Genomic DNA, 18,756 nt, shown 5'->3' on the forward strand with positions numbered 1-18,756 from the left:
ACAGCCTGTAATCCCTTGCTGTACACCCCATGTAACCCTGCCATGATCGCCATCCCTCCCCATGATCCCTATCCCGGCCCACGACTGGGCCTCCTTCAGTCCCACCCCGACCACGATGCAGCAGCAATTATTCACTTTTAGGGAGGAGCAAACACCCTTTCCCCACCATGCTGACCCCTTCCCGGCTGCCCGTCATCATCCCCTGGGAAATGGGGGGCCAAACCCCACCCAGCAGGATGCCCTGAGCCCCTTGGTGCCCCCGTTGGCTACCCCAGCACCGCATGGGCGGAGGGCAGCAGGCTGAGGAAGGGGCAGAGACTCAGTGGGGAGCACCCAGCAGCCCCCACAAAGGGGGAACACCCTACCAGTGAGGACCCCACAGCATCCCCTGCTCCTCCTGGACCCTCCACCCTGCTTCCCACCAGCTCGAGGATGGACACTGGGCTCGTTGGTCACAATAGATACATTTACTGCTGGAGGCATCTCCTGTGCTGCTGGCAGCTGCCAGCACACTCCTGCGGGACCCTTGTGCTGGGTGCCGGCAGCTTGTCCTCCACTCACGTCAGTTTGACAGATGCAGAAACTCCTCATCCTCTGCAAGTGGAGAGACGCACAAGGTGACGGACAGACCCACAGAACCCCTCCTCGCCCCACAGAGAGGCAGCGATGCTTGCTACTTCTCACTTTGTCCTTGCCATCAGTGATGCGCGAAGTGGTCTAGACCCTCCATGCACCCCCATACTGTCCTGGTTGTCACTTGATGTCCTAGCACCTGCTACGGTGGCATTAATGGACTTCATATTGGTGACAAGGATAATAAAAGATGGGGTCTTCCCTAAGACATGTTACTCTGGCCCCATCTCCCATCTGTGGGGGCATGGTAAGCCCCCAGCGCCTGTCCTGCTGGGACCAGGCTCGCCCAGGGCTGGCTGTCGTTGAAGACTCCTTAGCTTGCCCCTCTCTGTGGGAAGATTTCCCTTGTAATGTTCCTGAAAACCTGCTTGTCCATTCACCCGATGGCTGAGCAGTGCCTCTTGTGTCTCCCAAGGAGGTTCAATATGGAAACCCCTGCGCTGACTAGAGCTGGAGGGTCTGGCATGTGTCACACAGAGGGTACACCCCTGGCGGGGAGCCTGGTTTCATCCTTATTTGGTCTCAGGGTCCCTACACCCCCTGAAAATCTTTCAGTCACTCTTCTCTCACTGGCATACCCTGCCCAGGGGCTGTCACCTCTGCTGCTCCCCACTGCACCCCAGCCTGCTCGGGAACCTTCTCCCTTTTATCAAGACCATTTTGAGAGTTCAGCTGTGGCCTCAGTACGTCTGCAGCCTATACAGTCTCCCTGTGTGATACTGTCTGTAGATTAATGACGATATTCCTCAGTCCACCAGAGTCCCTGACCCAGGGCAGACCCATCCCAGGCACAGCATAAAACCATCCCAGACCCATCCCAGACTCATCCTGAACCTATGACAAACCCACCCCAGGCTTATCCCAGACCCAGGACAGACCCATCCTAGACCCATCCAGACCCAGGACAGACCCATCCCAGATCCAGGACAGCCCTGTCCCCATCCCAGATCCACGACAGCCCTGTCCCCATCCCAGGCAGACCCAGCACACCCAGACCCAGCCCAGAGCAGGACAGGAGATGGTGTAGGCTGCTGCCCTGGCTCCCCCAGCCCAGCCCAGTGTGGTGCAGGCACGGTGTGGGCAGGGTGGGGGTACCTGCCACTGGAGGAGCCCCACAGTACTCCTTGCACTCCTTCTCTGAGTAGAACTGGTTCCCGTTGCCCTTGCAGCCTCCATAGCTGAACGTGATGCACTTGCCCCGAGCTGCGTCGAAGGCCCAGCGTGTCACCGGCTTCTGGCAGGGACCCTGGATGACAGGCAGCCTGCAGGCAGCTGTGGGGACAGGGGGCTGCTCTGAGGGCAGGTTTCAGAGCCCTCCACACCTCCCACATGGATGGTGGACATGTGGGGTTTGAGGCCACTCTTGGAATCCTTCTGATGCCTCAGCAAATGCGCCTCCCGTGCCCTCGCCCCGCCAGAATGTCTCCTGGTCACCCTGCTCACCCTCCGTCCGGCAGGCCTGCAGGCACTCCTTCTCCGAGTAGAAGTTGTTGCCATTACCCAGACAGCCGCCGTAGAGGAAGGTTTCACAGGCCATGGAGGAGGAGTTGTAGAAGAAGCGGGAGACCATCCCACTGCAGGGCCCAGAGTCCTGGCTCAGCCGGCATGAGTCTGCGGATAAGTGTGGCATGGGCTGTCACAGGCAAACGGGGATGCAGGGCAGGGGGACGCCCGATGCAGCTCCCCTCCCCTGGGACGTACCTTCCTTATTGCCAATGTAAGGGGGCAGGGGTCCCGTGGCTGAGCCCTCCTCGGGGGGCAGGACTGCTCTCCGTGCCCTCTGCACGGGGAAGGAAGCACAGACCTGCGGTCAGCCCCTGCCTGTGGGATCTGCTGCCCACCCCATTGCCCCTGGGCCCCCGCTGCCCCCAGGATGGGCTATGTCAAGTGGCAGCTCTGCTGGGTGCTGCAGCCCGTGCAGGCTCCAGCACTCCTTGGTGCTCCCAGCACATCTCCAGTCATTGATCTGCAGTCAACAGGCTGTGATCCCTCCACACCTCATGGTCTTCCCAGCCCTGTGCTCATCCTGTGTGGGGGCCAGGATCATATGTTGTGGATAAAGATAACCACAGTGTCCCAGTCATGCCCTGTTCTGGGGACGTGTCCCTGCTTTTGCTGATGCAAGGTGGTGTGTTACCTGCTCTCAAGTCAACAGGGTTGTTTCTCCTATGAAAGTCCCATCCCCTCTTGAAAATCTTCCTAAACTCAAGCATGTGAGATTGGGAGGTGCTGAGTGATGGTAGCCAAAGGACCAGTGGGGTGCTGAGCTGCCCTCCCATCCCTGGAGAGGGGGTCTACAGCCTGAATGGGACACCCACAGGTAGGCAAGGAACAAGGAGACACCAGGCTCCACATGTGGGAGCTTTCACCCCATGAAAAAATCAGACTAGGAAAGAGCTATTGCCTTCTGCTTGTAAATGAGCCCCAGTTCCCACCTGACCCCCAGGACCCTCACCCTGCAGCCTGCACCTGCCTGTCCCCCTGTCCTCACAGGCAAAGCCTGTCAGTGGAGATGAAAGAGCATCTCCCAATGTGTCCTGCCCACGGAGCCTGGTCCCCAGACACAGGGTCTCCAGTGGGTTTGGCTTAGAGGGAATGTCCCCAGCCTTGATCCATCTCAGGAAGTCCCAGTTGGACCACTTACCTGGGGAGCAGTTGCAGTCTCCTGAGGAACACATTCACCTGGCCCAGATGACAGGAAAGAAGATCAGCAGCATGAGAGGGGAGGCATTCTGACAAACTCGTCTCACTGTGGTTCTGCACCATGCACACACAGGACACCAAGCAAGGGGACGCCCTCCCAGTTTCACCCCAACTTTCTTCCCCTCTTGCTTCTTTCTACCTCCCACTCACAGGAGCATCACCCTAAAATCCCCACACCCACCTGCATCATGCTAGCACCTTCTGAACCCCAGGCTGAGCAAGGAATTCCTCAGGTCTTGGGAGTACCCAGTCATGGGGAGCAGTCACGATTGTCCCTGGGAGTCCTGTGCCCACGTCCCAGCACAGCGTTGTGGGTGCTTTGACCTGACAGCCCAGCAAGGACCCCACCGACTGGAAGCTCATGGAAGCCTGACTGATATGTGGCCATATCTCCTTCCCATCCCATCCTACCAAAGCCCTCGTCTCTCCTCTTTCCATCCTGACTGTCCCCCCATCTCCCCAGCCTCACACACCAAGAAGGAGCAGCCCCAGTGCACCAGCATGTTGGGGGAACAGGCAGCAGGAGAGACACGTGGTGGGTGGGTTACCTCTGTTGGCCAGGATGAAGATGGAGTCTGCAGGAATGCCCATCTCCAGAGCCAGCTGCTGGAAACCGTCAATGAGGTCCTTCCGCAGCTCTGGATTCCTCCCTGGGCAAGGGAACAGGCTGTGAGAGGGGTTGGCATGGGAGGGGGTCTGCATGCAGCCCCTCAACCACCCATCAACCTGCAGAGCTAAAGCAGCTGCAGGAAGGCCCAGTATCAGCCTCCTGGTCCTTCCCAGCCTCTCCTCCATTATTCTTGACCAACCTTGACCAAGGGTTTGGACAAAGTGGTTTAATGTTTCTCAGTCATGAAAGACAGCGTCTCCTGCCACTTCAGGGCATCGGTTTCTTCCAAGCAGATATTGCCATCTCCATCCCAAACAACAGGCTGGTTTGGACATTCATTGTGTGATGTGGCTCTAAGCTGAGCCATAAGACTCAGTCTCTGCTGTGCTGAAGATGAGCTGGTCCAACGCACTACTTCCAAAGCCATGGTCAGTTCCCTCAAGGCCAAGGGACCTGAGGAACCCTTGGGTGGTGTTTCTGAGCTGCACTGAGAGCACCCAGAGCCTGCTTGCCCACATGTGCCATAGCCAGACATACCGTACAGCTTCAGGGTAGTGCTTGGGCCAAAACTACTTTCTTTCTTCAACAGAATGACAGCATATTCTTCATAGTTGGTGCGGAGCACGTACGACCGGATAGATACATCCCACTCTGGGTGAGACAGAGACACAAGGGACATCATTCCTGCCCCTCAGGGAGAAATGGGCAGTGTAAGACAGCCCCAGAGCTGGGGCCTGAAGTCAGGCAGCTAATTCAAGAAAATAGCTGATTTTGGGGAAGCAGACTCTGATACAACCCTGACTCCCATTAGGCTCACCAGTGTCTTCTTAGTTGAGGGGATTGGAAACCAAGAGTTGCGGACAACTGAGATACCACCAACACTCCTGAACCATGGCTGGTGGGAGCTTGCCCCAGCCTGAGACCTTGGGGACAGGAGGGATCTGCGGGAACATCTTATAGTCCCATGCCTATGCAGGGACAGTGCTGAAACAGCTTCTTTCCCTCAACTTCACTCGATACTTTGGCTGGAAATGACACAAACTGTGGTGTGGCTTCTGAGCCCTGCTCTCGTGAACCCCTTCCCCAGCTGCCAGCTGTGCCCAGCGCTGGTTCCCATCGCCCAGCCATGCTGCAGCTCTTGGGGCTGAGCAGGTCGGCAGCAAGCCCAACTTACTGGGGTTATAGTAGGTGTATTTGCCGGGGGTGCTGGTTTTCTGGTACTCTCCTGAGACATGCATGCAGTCACCTTGTCTGGAGGGAGGAAGAAAAAAATCAGCTGCTAGAAGTGACTGTTTTTCCTGGTTATTGCATGAAAATCATGTCTGGGCCACTGAGGTCATGGCATGGGACGCTAGAAATCCTCCTGCCCAAGGCATTGGGTATTTGAGCCCAATTCAGCCCCTCCTCAGGGCTCTGATGCCAGCCAGAGCAAGCAACCCCCGTGTCTTGTCCCAGCCCCTGAGAGACAGAGCACCCCTGGGTGGCATGGCTTTGGAGGAGGCTTGAGCACCCACGGCAGTGCCCCATACCGCAGTCTGGTGCTGGCAGTGCTGATCTGGTCGGCGCTGGGGCCAGGCCCCAGCACCAGCGTGCCCATGCTGAATTTCTCCTTGTAGTTCTTCATCCATTTGCAGGTTGTGCCGATGGCGATGTCATACCACTTCCCATACATCTGCGGGGAGAAAAAAGGAATGTCTCCACCACAAGCCCTCTCCACTGAGGTGGGACATCTGGTTTTCTGCAGAGCTGAAATATTCATGTCCCAGAGAGCAACTGGGGGGTGCAGGGTGCCAAGCCCAGAGCTGCTGTGGAATTTGGGAAGGAGATCAGCACTGAGCAGGATTTTCCTGGGTCCCCTAACCACCAGGCAGGGCTGGAGGCATCAGGCTGGCATGCCCCTGCGTGTCCCAGGGGAGCCCAGATCCAGGGACACGTGTGGGGCTGTGCAGAGCCTGGGGGGGGGACAGGGCTGCCTGTGGGAGATCTCTCAGGCAGCCCACATCCCGCATGAATCCTGTGCGCTTGGGCTGCCTGCGGGCCCTGCCCACACCTCTTAGGCTGGGTAGATCAACAGATGTCACACAGGATTCATCTGTTCCAGCCGCTCAGGCTCCAGCTGCCCTGCCTGGAACTTTTCCAGGGTGAGGCCATCCCAAAGGCTGGTGCTGGCAGGCTGGCACCCCCTGACCAGCACCCGGGGGGGGGGGTCACACTGCCAACACCTGTCCTACACAGCCTGATATGGGCATAGATAATATCACCCTTCCTTCTGGAGGAAAATGAAATAAAGCTTTCCCCCATCCCTCTGCCCCCAGAATTAAGGGACCGCAAGCCGCTGTTACCCGCTCAGCCTCAAAATTCTCCTGCACTTGGATATCCTCATCCTGGTCCCTGATGGGGGTTCCACTGGCCACGGTGAAGAGGAGGAGGGAAAGGAGACCCCACAACATCATGGCTGGTGGCTTCGGAGTGCCGCTGAGCCCCAGCATGCCGGTGGGATCCCGGACTCTGTGCTGTCCCCACTGCGCAGCAGTGTGACCTTCAGACCACAGCCAGCGGGGCTGGCCAGCCTGGCTGGGGGGGGGGGGGCCAGCCAGGGGGGGCATGGGGCAGCTGGTGGCCCTGCACGGCCCTGGACATGTGGCCCTGGGGCTCACTGATGCCCTCAGCAGTGGTGGGGATTTGTAGAGAGCTGGTGTGGGGTGCAGGAGGGGAGGTGAGCATCCTCCCGCCGTGCCAGGCTGAGCTCCTCACCCTCGCCTGTTTCTACACCACCACTTTGTCCAGACACACAGCCAGGACCTGTCCATCTCCTTTATTCTACCTTGGGATTCCTATTCCTGCCCTGGTATCCTGCAGAGAGCCCTGACGGTGCCCCCAGCCCTGGCAGACCAGTCTGACCCTGCAGAGAGGAGAGGACTGAGGGGTCCCCTGTGCTCGCCCCCGGCTGCTTAATCCTGAGTAGTGTCTGTAGGGAGCAGAGCCTGCGCTGCCTGCTCCCCTTCTGGACCCTCTTCCCCGGGGGTCCTAAGCCGGTGGCCAACGCCCAGGAGATGGCTGGGTGTGACCCACCCCACAGCCGAGGGTCCCTGGTCCCTGCAGGCGCAGTAGGCGTGGGTCACGCCATCCCTCCCCACCACTGTTTGCCTTCTCAGGATGATTAACTGAAACCAAACAGCCCAAGGGAAACAGCAAACAGAGCAAAGGGCAGGAGCCCCTCTCTGGGTCAGCCCGCGGCCCAATATTTACAGACAAGCACCAGAGCCGGAGGCACGCTTGCAGGAGCCGGCCGGACTTTCATCCCTTCTCTCCACCACGGGTCACCAATGGCCCTTTGCGCAGGACCGGTGGATGCACTGCCTGGCCACTGTGGGCTGCTGGGGGGGCAGCGGTCCGCGCAGGGGCAGCCTGAGCATCTCATCACACACATGTCTTTGTGCCACACCTTGGGTGTCCTCGGGAGCATGGGGGAAACGTGGATGTGGCGCAGAGACCCCTTTAATAAGCCCACCTCATTAACCCGCCCTATGCTTCTCTCCCTCCGGAGGAGCCCACCTCCGTCCAGAAGCAGCCCTGGGCTCCAGCCCCGCCGAGCTGGGGCTGCGGGAAGCCGGGGCTGGCCTGGGGGACCCTCCCGGCGCAGGGGACCGGCTGCCCCCGGCCCCTCCAGCGCTAGGTGGCAGCCGGCGGTAAGGAATGACAGCCCGGACCCGCTCCCGGGCCCGCTCCCGGGCCCCGCCTGGCTGCAGCCCTGGCGGGCGGGGGGACCCCGCTGTGCCCCCCCGGGGCGGCCCTTCCTTCGGTGGCGGGGCCGGGGCGGGTCCGCGGGCAGCGTGGGCAGCAAGGGCTGGCAGTGACGGGCAGCGGGGACTGGCAGCAATGGGCAGCAAGGGCTGGCAGTGACGGGCAGTGGGGACTGGCCGTAGAGGCTCTGCAAAGCAAGAATCGCTGTTGACTGCTCACAGTGGGGCCGGAGCCCTGTGCTGTCCTGTGGCAGTTGGTGGGCAGTGAGGCAGGACTGGCTGCCCGTGCACTGCCCATTCAGGGAACAGGCCTTCTCATTGCTCTCGTGCACAGAAATGCCCCGTGGGGGCAAATGTGCCCAAACAGCGATAGACCCGTGTGTGAACAACACAGGATGTGCTCCTAAATATCCTCTTTGGGGACCAGTCTGCTTTACTGGGAGCACATGTGCCCCATGCTGGAACCTGGCAGGGGAGGGAGGAGGATGTGTGACCACGGCATCGGTTGTCCTTCTGCGGCTGCTGCTCAGCTCCTCTCCTCCCGCTGCTGATGCTAAGAAGGAGCAGAGGGAGCTGTTCCCTTCCAAAGGACAACAGCTGGGGAACCTGCAGGCCTGGGGCACATCCAGCCTGGTCCTCTCCTCTTCTGTACATGTGAACACAGCATGTGGCTGTGACCATGGGCCCATGGGCACCATCCTCACTGGGAAAGCTGGGGAGCAGCTGTACTGGCTGCAAAACTCAGCTCCTGCACATGGCCTGTGCTGAGAGAGGCCAAGGAAGTGGTGCAGTCCGCCATCTCCTTGTTCACTTCTGAAAACACACTCACTGTCTCCATCCCCGAGGCTGCGGCTGCATTCGTGCCTGGATCACTGAACGGCTGCTGTCACAGGGATGTGGCTGCCAGAGCACAGGGCCGTGATGGAGCCTTTGCAGGGCACGGCTCTCCAGGGAGGGGGGCTGCTGGGACGCTCGGGTCTGGGGCCCTGGGCTCTGGGGTCCCATGCACAGCAGCCCCAGAGAGCAGCAGCTGGGACAGGCAGCTCCGGGTGCTCAAGGACCGACGTTCGTTCTTGTGGATTGATCTGGCAGGAAGATGGGGCAGCAGTGGAGCTGCAGGGCATCCGCAGCTGCCAATTTGCAGGAAGTTTAGAAAATGCTTTGGTTTCAGACCAGTTTGGACAGAAACCAAATGTAGGGAGAAACCACCAGAAAATTTCTGCAGACCAAATTCCCCCAGCCCTACTGGTGCTGAGAGGCCCCAGCCACCAGCAGCCCCCGTGGGGCCAGGCAGTGCTGCGGGGGCACGGTGGGGTTGGCACAGGGGCAGGAGGCATGGCAGAACCTGCGGGAATACCAGGCACTGCGAGCAGCTCCCCAAGGCCCCATGCCCTGACATGGTGGCTGGTGGCACATCAGGAAGACCCCTGCAGAGGTAAGGGCCACCAGGACTCAGTGTCCATCAGTAGAAAAAGGAGATGCTATTTATTTACATGGGCCTGACTCCCCTCGTCTCCCACTCCCCACCAGCTTTATTATGGGTTAGAGGAGACATTCCTGGCTAGTCCTTTCAGTGTACCTTTATGAATCTCTTGTCTACAAGCTCATCCAGTCCCTTTCTGAACCTGCCAATGTTGCCTGGCTCCTTTTCCCCCATGGCAGCAAGCTCTAGAGGTTCAAACCCTGCTATGTAGAGAAGTTTCATATTTTCTGTTTTAAACTCATCACCTGCTAGCACTCCTTACTCCAAGGATTGCTGGAGTCCTACAGTTTCATGCTCATCTTGTCCACCACCTCAATGATTCTGCAATCCTCAGTCATATCCTCCCTTGACCTTCCCCCTTTCCAGACAGGGGAGTCTCATCCTTTCCAGTCCCCTCTCATATGACAGGTGCTTCTTCTCCTCGGTTATTACAGAGCAGGTCCAGAGAAAGTCAACTCCTCTATCTCCTTCTTGAGCTGTAAAAAACAGAGTTCAAGCACATTACCCAAGATGAGGGATCACCAAGATTTTCTAGTTCCTACAGAACACTTTCCATCTTGTTCCCAACACCCTTCTTGATCACACAACATTTTGATGACTTTTTTTGGCTGCTGCTGCCCATTAACAGTTCTCTCAAATCACCAGGTCAGTGATGGCTCCCAGCTCTCCTCCTGAGCTTAACCACCTGTCCCAATCTCCATGCCAATGCCCCACTCTGATCACTTCTCCCTTGAAGCATCACCTTCATTTCTCTACACCAAAGCTCACCTGCTACCTCTTTGACCCTTGGGTTTGGGAGGTCCTTCTGAAACTCCTTGCCATCAACACAGCCTTTGGCCATCCAGAAGAGCTCAGTGTCGTCTGTGAACTTGAAGATTTCCCTTTTCACTCTCTTCTCCTGGGGATGGATGAAGATATCAAATACAAAACCGGTCCCAGGGCTGGTCCCTGGGGGACCCCATTGCTGACTGTCCTCCATCCTGAAGAGCCCTACATGTTGCTTCTGATCCTTCAAGCAGCTTTCTGTTCATGGAAGAACCTTCCTTCTGCGCCCACAGCAAGTTTGTTTCTTTAATAAACTTTGGGTTGGTGCCTCATCGGAAGCTTTCTGACAATCCAGACAGGATCCTCTGGATCCTCTGTATTTGAGACAGGGTCCTTTCTTGCAAGACCCCTGCCAGCTTCTCTCCAGCTCTGGGTTCAGCCACATGCTCAGCAATCCCACCCTTCTGTACAGGCTCTGCTGTCTCACTGGTGGTACAGCAATGAGAATCTCCAGTTTTTAGGAGACAACAACTGCTGGCCGGTTGTAAGGAGAGGTACCACACTGCAGCCAGCACCTCTGCAGTTTCACATATAAGTTCTTCCCATACATGAGCAAACACCATCTGTCCTGGGGACACGCTGATGGTGTCCCATCAGTCTGGGGCTTCCTCTAGATTTGCTTCAAATTGGTCTGGCTCCTCTAAGCAGCACATGCGCCAGGCCTGGGGATCTCCCCACCACCATTGGCCAACAGGGGAAAACACTGAGCTTCTTCATGGGGCCTCATCATCCTGAAGGCCCCATTAGACCCTGGGCATCCCCTCAGCCACTAGTCGGCTTTCTGCCTTTGATGGTTTAAGGGCATGCTCTTCAACCAGCTATAGCATCTTTTTCAGGGTGCTCTGCTTATCCATTTTTAGCTTTTTAGTCTCCTGTTTCTAGCAGAACTGTCATTTTTTTTGTGGACTTCTCTGTTCTCTCCTAGACAAGTTTTCTGTTTCTGAAACATCAGCATTTTCCATAGTACCTCCACTTAACTCTCCCATCAAACCAGGAATGGAGTTGTTGAACCACCTGATTTTCTTTTTGAATTGTGGCACATGTTTTGCACAGGCTTCTCACATCCTATTTAACACCCTTCAGGTTATGTTTAGGATCTTAGATTTGGGGTATTTTTTGATAGTATGTCCCATTTCTACATAGTTCCCTTTCCTGAACTTATCATGGGATATACCTGGTGCTCTCTGTCCAACTGCACTGTTAAACCTAGTAGTGCTGTGGTATTTAGTATGGGGCCGTTCCCCCAGTACCTCTTCAACCTGGTCCCAAGCACTCAAGATCCAGCCCAGAACAGCATCTTTACTTGTGGGTTATAGATCTCACCATTCCAAGAGGCTTCATTTACTGCACCCCCAAATCGTATCTCTACATCTCATCTAGATGAAGCTTGTCTGTACATGAGGGGAGTAATCTCCCACCTCCACCATCTGAGCTTGCACATTTTCTAGTCTCAATATTTCCACCTGACTTACTGTTCTCATTGTGTGCAATCTGAATTTTACATTTAATAATAATAATTATTATTATTTTACATTTAATAAGAATTAGAACCTGGGATTTTCACCTGCAAAGATTTCTTCACACACTTTTTCCTACACTGTTTCACTCTGTACCATCCACCTCCTAAACGTACCCCTCCTCTGTTATTCCTACGAAGCTGGTAGCTGGGCCATCACTGCACCTCAGTGGTTACCATCCTTCCCCCAGGTCTCTTTGTCCTGGTGCACGATGCCATCGTGTGCTGCCAAGCTTTCCATTTCTCCTTGTGCTCTCAGCACTGGTGTGAAAGCATTTCCAGTTCTGCCCTTCCTCCTGGGCCAGCCACCTGGTACGTCAGGGCTCAGCACCCCTCATGTCTGCTTCATGTCCTTCTCAAAATGCTTTGAACACCCAGGGCCCCGTTTATCTCCCAAACATCTTTTTTGTCCCCTAGCTGTGGTTACACTCCTGTCTGAGTCTGCCCAGGCTGTGGCCTGGGGAAGGTCTCTGTTTGCATTTGATCAGAGCTGGTCAAGTTATGGTTTTAAAATAGCTGCAGTTATGGCTTTAAAATAACAGCTGCCAGGAAGGGAGCTGAGGCTGCAGGCACATGGGCTGGGTTTCAGGGAGGTGATGTGTCCCACAGCCCCTCTGCCCAGGAACAGCATAGGATGCTTGTGCTCTGCAGCATGTTTCCTTTCTGTGCTCCAAAATCCTGCTTGTCTTCCTCCTTCTTCACCTTCTCCTCTTCCTCCCTGCCCACCGGGTGCTTCTTAGCTTGGGGACTCTGCTCCTACCCTGAGGTTTTTGACTTCCCTCATCTCAGCTGTGGCAGAGGGGAGTCTCTGAGCCTCGTATTGAGGGTGAACACCCCACAGCACTTGTGGGACTGGTCAGGAGACCTGCTGGAGGCTTGGGCCATGCTCAGCAGGCATCTCCCCTGCTTCAGAGGCTGGCTGGTATGCCAGGTGCTGCCTGCATCTCCTCACACTGGGCTTGCCAGCCCCATGACAGCCAGGAGGGTAGGCAGGGATGGTGGTACAGGGTGGGTGAGGAGGACTTGCAAGAGGGCACGGGTATCACGGAAACCTCAGAGGATGCTGCCTTGTGTCCCGTGAGTCACAGAGTGCTTGGGAGCGCATTGTGGGCTGAGGACAAGCTGCAGGATGAGAGCAGGCAGGACAACCAGCATGGCTAGCACATCTCTGATGCTCTTCAGAAAGAAAAGTTGACTGTTCAGCAAAGGGCAGAGCAAAGGGGGACGAAAGCTGGACCGGGGAGGGAAGTGCAACCCAAATCTGGGAGCTACAACAGGCACAAAAGGCCTCACAGAAAGCCTGGGGGAGGATGAGCAGAGATATCCCTGAGGGACACAGGCTGGAACTAGCTCCATCTGTGGCCCAGGCACTCGTGTCCTGCTCCCAGAGTGTCCCCTGGCACCCACCATCCCTCAGAGCTGGGTGGAACCTGTGCACCTGCCAGTGCAGACCTGCTGGGCTGCTGATCAGTGGCACATGACCCATGGTGGCCTGTGTCTCAAGGCTGGTGCTCAGCCACATCTGGGTACATGGGAGAGCAGGAGAGGTGGATGGTAGAGCAAGAGGTCTCCTGGGACAGCCGGTTCCCCAGAGCCCTGAGCCTGCACATGTGCTCTCCGGGACATCCCTGGGGCTGGCTGCACAGGGGCAGAGAGACAGGAGCTCCACCTTGGGTGGAGCCATCCACCTGACTGGGGTGGCCCTTGGAGCAGGGCCTCAAGGTGGAGGTGGCATGGCCATGTGTCTGCCTGGGAGGTGTGTCGGCATCCTCAGGTCACGGTGGCAATGTGCCACTGGGTGCCCCAGTGTGGCTGCATGTGCTTCGAGCTGCCCAGCCGCTGTGTCTCCAGCCAGAAGCATCAGCCCAGTCATCTCTGTGCCCAGTGATGTGGGGACACTTGCCCACCTGCCCACACCTGTCTGTCCGCACAGGTCCTTCTGCTTCCTGGCCGCTGGCCCTGGGGCTGCCCGCTCCACCCCAAAACCCCAGGGGATCCTTCCCATGTGTGCCTGGGGAGTGATGCCACCACATCCCCATCCCAGCGCAGCGCCCCATCCCGGAGCCGCCCGCTGGTCCGGCTGCCCAGCCATACAGATGGGTCCTCCGCTGTGCCGGGTCGCAGCCTCCACCCTTGTGTGCGGCTGCTTTTTTTGTCCCTTCTTGCTGCGTGTCAGCCTCACCCTGTCCCTCCCGCCCCTCCACTGCCTGCACCCCCCAGAGCAGCCCCCACCGCAGCCAGCCACACACACAAGTGAACTTTTCTGCGTTTTCCAGCAATTATAAAGAATAAAGCAACAGTTGTCTCCAGGCAGGGCATGGATCCTGGTGACCCTGATTTTCTGTGTGGCTGGGCAGGGTGAATGGGGCTATTGAGACCCCGATGACTGGCATCTCCACTCCAGGATTGTCTCCCCTTCCAAGTCCCCCTCCCCTTGCTCTCCTCCTCCCTACCCTCCTCCTCGCTTTTAATTTCCTTCCTGCAGAGAGCTGCTCATCCCCTTCCCATTGGCCAAAGGCCTGAAAGGGAATGGAGGAGACAAGGGAAGGATTAAAGACGCTCTGCTTAGGAGCAGGCAGCCTGAATACAAGATGCACCGGCTGGGAAAGAATGGGGGCTTAGTGGGGCACCAGATCAGACCCGCCTCCGCCGCATTCAGCCCGACCTGCATTCCTGCATTGCTAAGCAGGGACCTTTCTCTCTGGCCAGCCCATCAGAGGGACGCCCCAGACCCCTGTCCCACCTGCTGCTGCAGGTAGACCTGACCAGGATGGTCCTACCATGCTGCAACCCCTCGGGGTGCAGCCACGATGGAGGACAGCTGTGCTATGGTGCTTGCAGGTCCCTTGGGTCAGCCAGTCCAACCCTGGACAGTGTCCCCAGCCAGCCCCACAAGGATGAGGAGGCAGCTGTGACACCCCTTGGACCAGCCTGGGAGTGATGCGGGGCAATTCGGGTCTCTGGGATGTTCACAGCCCTCGCCCCAGCAGAGCTATGGGCCTCATCCTGCAGGGTAGGAGCTTAAGGCAGGCACCACTGCTCAGCGCTCAGAGGAAGGCTGGAGCCTGCAGCAGGGTTAGGCCTGTACTTGCATGCCTGGAGAAGGGCTGGGGCATTTTCAGCTACAGCCTTGGTGTCAGAGATGGTGGTGCCCCACTGCTTGTCAACCACGTTCGCTCATACAAGACCGCCCTCAAAATCTATAATGTTCACTGCCCTTCTCAGCACTTCCTGTAGCCATGCAGTTTGGAGTGCAGATGGGGCATGGTGGCTTGCATTCAGACCTTCCGCTGATCCCATTTGCCCCATACCACCAGCGTGTACATGATGAAGGACTTGTCACACTCTGGTGTTTGGGCTGCTCTAAGGGCAGTTCTGGGGCAGGGTGGATTTTGCTGCAGGGGCTGGTCCTTGGGAGGTGCTGGAGCAGAGTGAGATGGTGGAGCATGGGCTCACAGTCACACTGGGAATGATGGGCTCCCAAGGGCAATGGTGGGCATTGGCCACCTACCACTGACCAAACCCATGGGGACACACATCGAGAGTCACCCAGGAGTAGGACTGTGGTGTCAGCAGCACCTGGGTCTTTCCATGCCTCTTGCACCCTCCGCGCCAGGTTGACCATATCTTGTGTTGGGTGAGGAGCAGGTAGAAGTGAGTCACCTGGTCAGGGCAGTGCTGGATTGGTGCCTGCTGTCCCTGCCCAAGGACATCCCCCCTTGCCAAGGCAAGGCCAGTCCACTGAAGCTGGAGCAGCACAGCCTCCTCTGTGTTATTAGCATGCTGGGTCAATCCTTAGTGTTTGCACACACGAGTTCCCCATGGTAGGGACAGAAACATCCCCCTTCTCTGTGAATTGGGAATCTGAGGCTGAGACTCCTGGCTGGAGCTGTTTTCCTTCACAGGACAGGGGGAGGTAGTTCTCAGAAACCTCTCCGGGTCCCTGCTGACATCCTCCACAGAGAGCTCTGTTTTCTGGGGAACACATCCCTGGTGGAGCCCAGCAAGGCCCTGAAGTGAGCAAGATGTTTCCAGGCTGAGAAGCTGGTGGTCCGCAGTGGGGAGCAAGGACAGGGTGGGCCAGCAAAGTCCTACAGCCCTGAAGCATCAGCTGTGAAGGCACCCTAGGGATCCCATGCTGCTAGGAGCATCCCAGGGAGCCCAGGTTCCCATGCAGGGACACACCTCAGGGCACTACACACACAACTTCGGGGCCCTGCACTGCAGGGACAGGGCTCTGAGCTCCCGTGCCCCATGTCCCATACAGTGGTTAATGTCATTTTAGGTTTCCTGAGGGTTGTTCCACCTCTCCCCATCTTCTGATCTAGATCTCTTGCTGGCCTGGTCCCTCATGCACCCCAAAGCTATGCAGCACCTGCAATGGTCAGGATGGAGACCTGGTGACCACGTGAACGTGGCTGCAGGAGCCCAGGGTGGGATATGGCCGAGCACATGGAGGTGGGTTGTCAGGGCAGCCTCGATCACCGTCCAGAGTCTTGATTGTGTTGATAGAGAGCGGGATTCAGGCATCAACAGATAGCCACCTTGTGCCAGGTGAGATGCCCCTGGCTGCCCAGGACATCTGTGCAAGTCTAGGAGATGGGATGGCCTCCAGACCCTGGGGCAGAGGCCAGGCAGGACATGTGAGGACACCTCAAGCAGCAGAAGGAGCTTAGGTGTAAGTGCTGCCATCCCTCCCCTGCTTCCACAGCCTGCGAAGGAGCCCAGACACCACCTCAGATGGACACCCCAGGGTCAGACCTGAATCCCACCCCACTGACTAAGCTGCACAGGCAAGATCACAGTTATTGCTGCCTCCTGAGCACCACATGTGACTATCACAGTCTCCATGGTCCAGCTGGCATCACTCAGCTTCAATCCTCACATGCTAAAATCCATGAATTTAAAACATTTTTCAATATTTGGTACCAAAAGCCCCATCTTCTGGAGTCCTGTGACTCCAGCAGAAACTTGGTACCAGAGAAGAGTGTAAAATCCTTTCTGGAGGTGCATCTCCATTTTTGTCCCAGAAGGCAGAAGAAAATGCCCATCTATTCCTCCTCCAGAGAAGAGTCACAACCCTTCAGCCATCCCACCACCCACCACCAGCCTTAACAGTTGACATGGAGCCCACCTACACGTCCACCTCCATCACTGCATCCTCTTGCTCAGGGAATGAGGTCTGAGGTCTTTGCACCAGAAAGCTGCTTTGACTCTAGGGCAAAATAGGCAAAATAGGTAGGAAATGATCAATTCTGGCATAAAGGACCTCTGTTATCAGCAGAAGGCACCTGCCCCACTGGCTAAGCACCAGCCGTGGTGAGGCAGAGGTGGCTGGTCCTCACTCAGGGGCTGGTGGGCACATCGCAGTGGCCCTCAGCTGTGCCTGGCCCTGCAGGAGCCCTCTCCCTTCTCACCCTCCACCAAGGCCAGGAGCCCTGCCCTTTGGGTTTGTCCGTGGGAGATCTTCACCACCCTAAGATTTGGGTGTCCCCGTTGCCCCGTTACTGCCGTAACACTCCCCAGTACCATCAACGGGCAGAAGATACAGGGGGTCCCCACCTTGTTGCACCCCCAGACTCTCCCATCCAATGTCATTCCCATCCAACCCCCAGCAGCTGCCCATGCTGCCTGCAGAAACCAGGACCCCATCCCGATGGAGGAGCTCAGGGGTCCCAGGTGGGGAAGAAAGCTGAAACACAGGTGAAAGGCAACTCATCTCCCTGTGCGGTGGCTGGGGGGCTTTTGTCCTTGTTCCACCGGCCGAGGGGCCGGAGCCTGGCAATTCCCAGCCTGCAGCAGACACAGCCCCCGGGGCAGCCGGGCAGGGATGGAGAGCCCTTCCCTCCACCCGGCCGGGATGGAGAGGGACCCCGGGGCTTTCTCTTTAATGCAATGCTATGAATACTCGGGGTCTTTCTGCTCGCTGTTTAATGGATTTGAATGTGAAAAGGTAGTGGAATTGGGAAAAGGGGAAGAGAGGGGGGAGGCCAGGCCTCTTTGTTCGGGGATGCTGCTTCAGCCTTGGATTTATTTAGCATTTGGAGGGCTCTGGGGTCTTTCTCTCCTCCCCAGCCGCTGCAAAGGCTCTCTCCCTTTTCTGCCTCATGCTTATTAGCATAGCAGCTGCTCCGGGAGAGGGGCTAGGCAAGAGAAAAGGATAGAGGCGTCCAGGAAATGAATAGGAGGGGAAAAAAATAGCTTAAAAGGACAGAGGCTTTGAATGAGGGGGAGTCATGAGTGGAAAAGGGGGCGGGGGCATCTCGGAGTTGTCACCGTAGCTGTGAATGTGAGCAGGGTTAAATGCGAGGACCCGCTGGGGATGGTTGCCCCAGATGGGTGCTGTGCTGGGGGATGAGGGCTTGATCCTGGCACTGCAGAGCGAGGCCAGGGATGCCCTGTACCCCCCTGCTCACGGGGACGTGCAGGCTGGCACCCTCCTGCACCCACAGCCCTGCTGCCTTGGGCCACCCTGCACCTCTCTTCCTGCAGGGATTCAGAGTGCCCCAGCCCTCTATGGCCAGGGCTGAGGGTCCCCTAGCTGTGACCTCCAAACTGAAGCATCCAGGGAGACATCCCAGTAAGTGTCGCAGCAACTGGTGGTTTCCAAAGGTGTGGGGCTGCTGCAGGACCTGACTTCTCTCCATGGGGCAGGCTGGGCACAGGATGGGGCAGCAGAGGAAGACCCTGGGGCATGCTGCAAGCATGCAACTAGTGCCTCCGGCTCCTCCACCTGCTGCATGGCAGAACCCTCCAGCTGCCGGATGACTGAGTGGAAAATACAATAATTAAAGGAACTCAGGTGTTCAGAGAGCTGCCGCACCGCTCCTGCCCGAGCTCGCAGACAAACGGCCACTCTGAGACATCCCAGTGAGAGCTCCTCAAGCAAGCAGGGGTGTGGTGGCAGAGATCTGGTCCTGGGCAGAAAACCTGGGAGAGGGCTGGGCACATTCAGAGTCCATCTGTGCCATTGCATTGTGTGTAATAACATTGCTGCTGACTGTGCATAGGTGAGAAGTGTTTTTTCAGCTGCAGAAAACAAGAACTGAGGTTGCAGTGCAGTCCCAGGGGTGAGAGGAGGCCGCAGAGATACCGTTTCCAGGCAGAGGCTCTCCTTGGTTGTATAATTCATTTGGAGCCAGGAGTCTGCTCCTTGTGCCCTTGTGTTTCCGGGCACAAACCATCAGTCCCAGGGTGCTGCTCAGGCCCCAGGCAAAGGCTTAGCCTCACATTCCCCCACCAA

At 57.2% G+C, this 18,756-nt stretch overlaps 1 protein-coding gene across 1 annotated transcript; it reads right to left on the bottom strand.

The window, feature by feature from the left end:
• Positions 1–447: 447 nt before the first annotated feature.
• AMBP (alpha-1-microglobulin/bikunin precursor) lies at positions 448–6,499 on the bottom strand. Its single transcript, XM_049832317.1, has 10 exons — positions 6,289–6,499; positions 5,476–5,618; positions 5,121–5,197; positions 4,484–4,597; positions 3,885–3,986; positions 3,278–3,315; positions 2,335–2,413; positions 2,077–2,244; positions 1,729–1,905; positions 448–594 (listed from the first exon to the last, which is right to left on the bottom strand). The coding sequence occupies exons 1-10, from the start codon at positions 6,433–6,435 to the stop codon at positions 563–565; spliced, it is 1,077 nt and encodes a 358-aa protein (XP_049688274.1). The 5' UTR covers positions 6,436–6,499; the 3' UTR covers positions 448–562.
• Between the last annotated feature and the right edge of the window lie 12,257 nt (positions 6,500–18,756).

Source organism: Accipiter gentilis, chromosome 29 (assembly GCF_929443795.1).
Source record: "Accipiter gentilis chromosome 29, bAccGen1.1, whole genome shotgun sequence".
NCBI classification, from domain to species: Eukaryota; Metazoa; Chordata; class Aves; order Accipitriformes; family Accipitridae; genus Astur; species Astur gentilis.

Coding starts and splice junctions, on each gene's coding strand:
- AMBP (XM_049832317.1), bottom strand. CDS start 6,435: ATGCTGGGGCTCAGCGGCACTCCGAAGCCACCAGCCATGATGTTGTGG. Junction 5,619..6,288: donor AGAATTTTGAGGCTGAGCGG/GTAACAGCGGCT, acceptor TTCTCCCCGCAG/ATGTATGGGAAGTGGTATGA. Junction 595..1,728: donor TGGGGCTCCTCCAGTGGCAG/GTACCCCCACCC, acceptor CTCCACTTGCAG/AGGATGAGGAGTTTCTGCAT.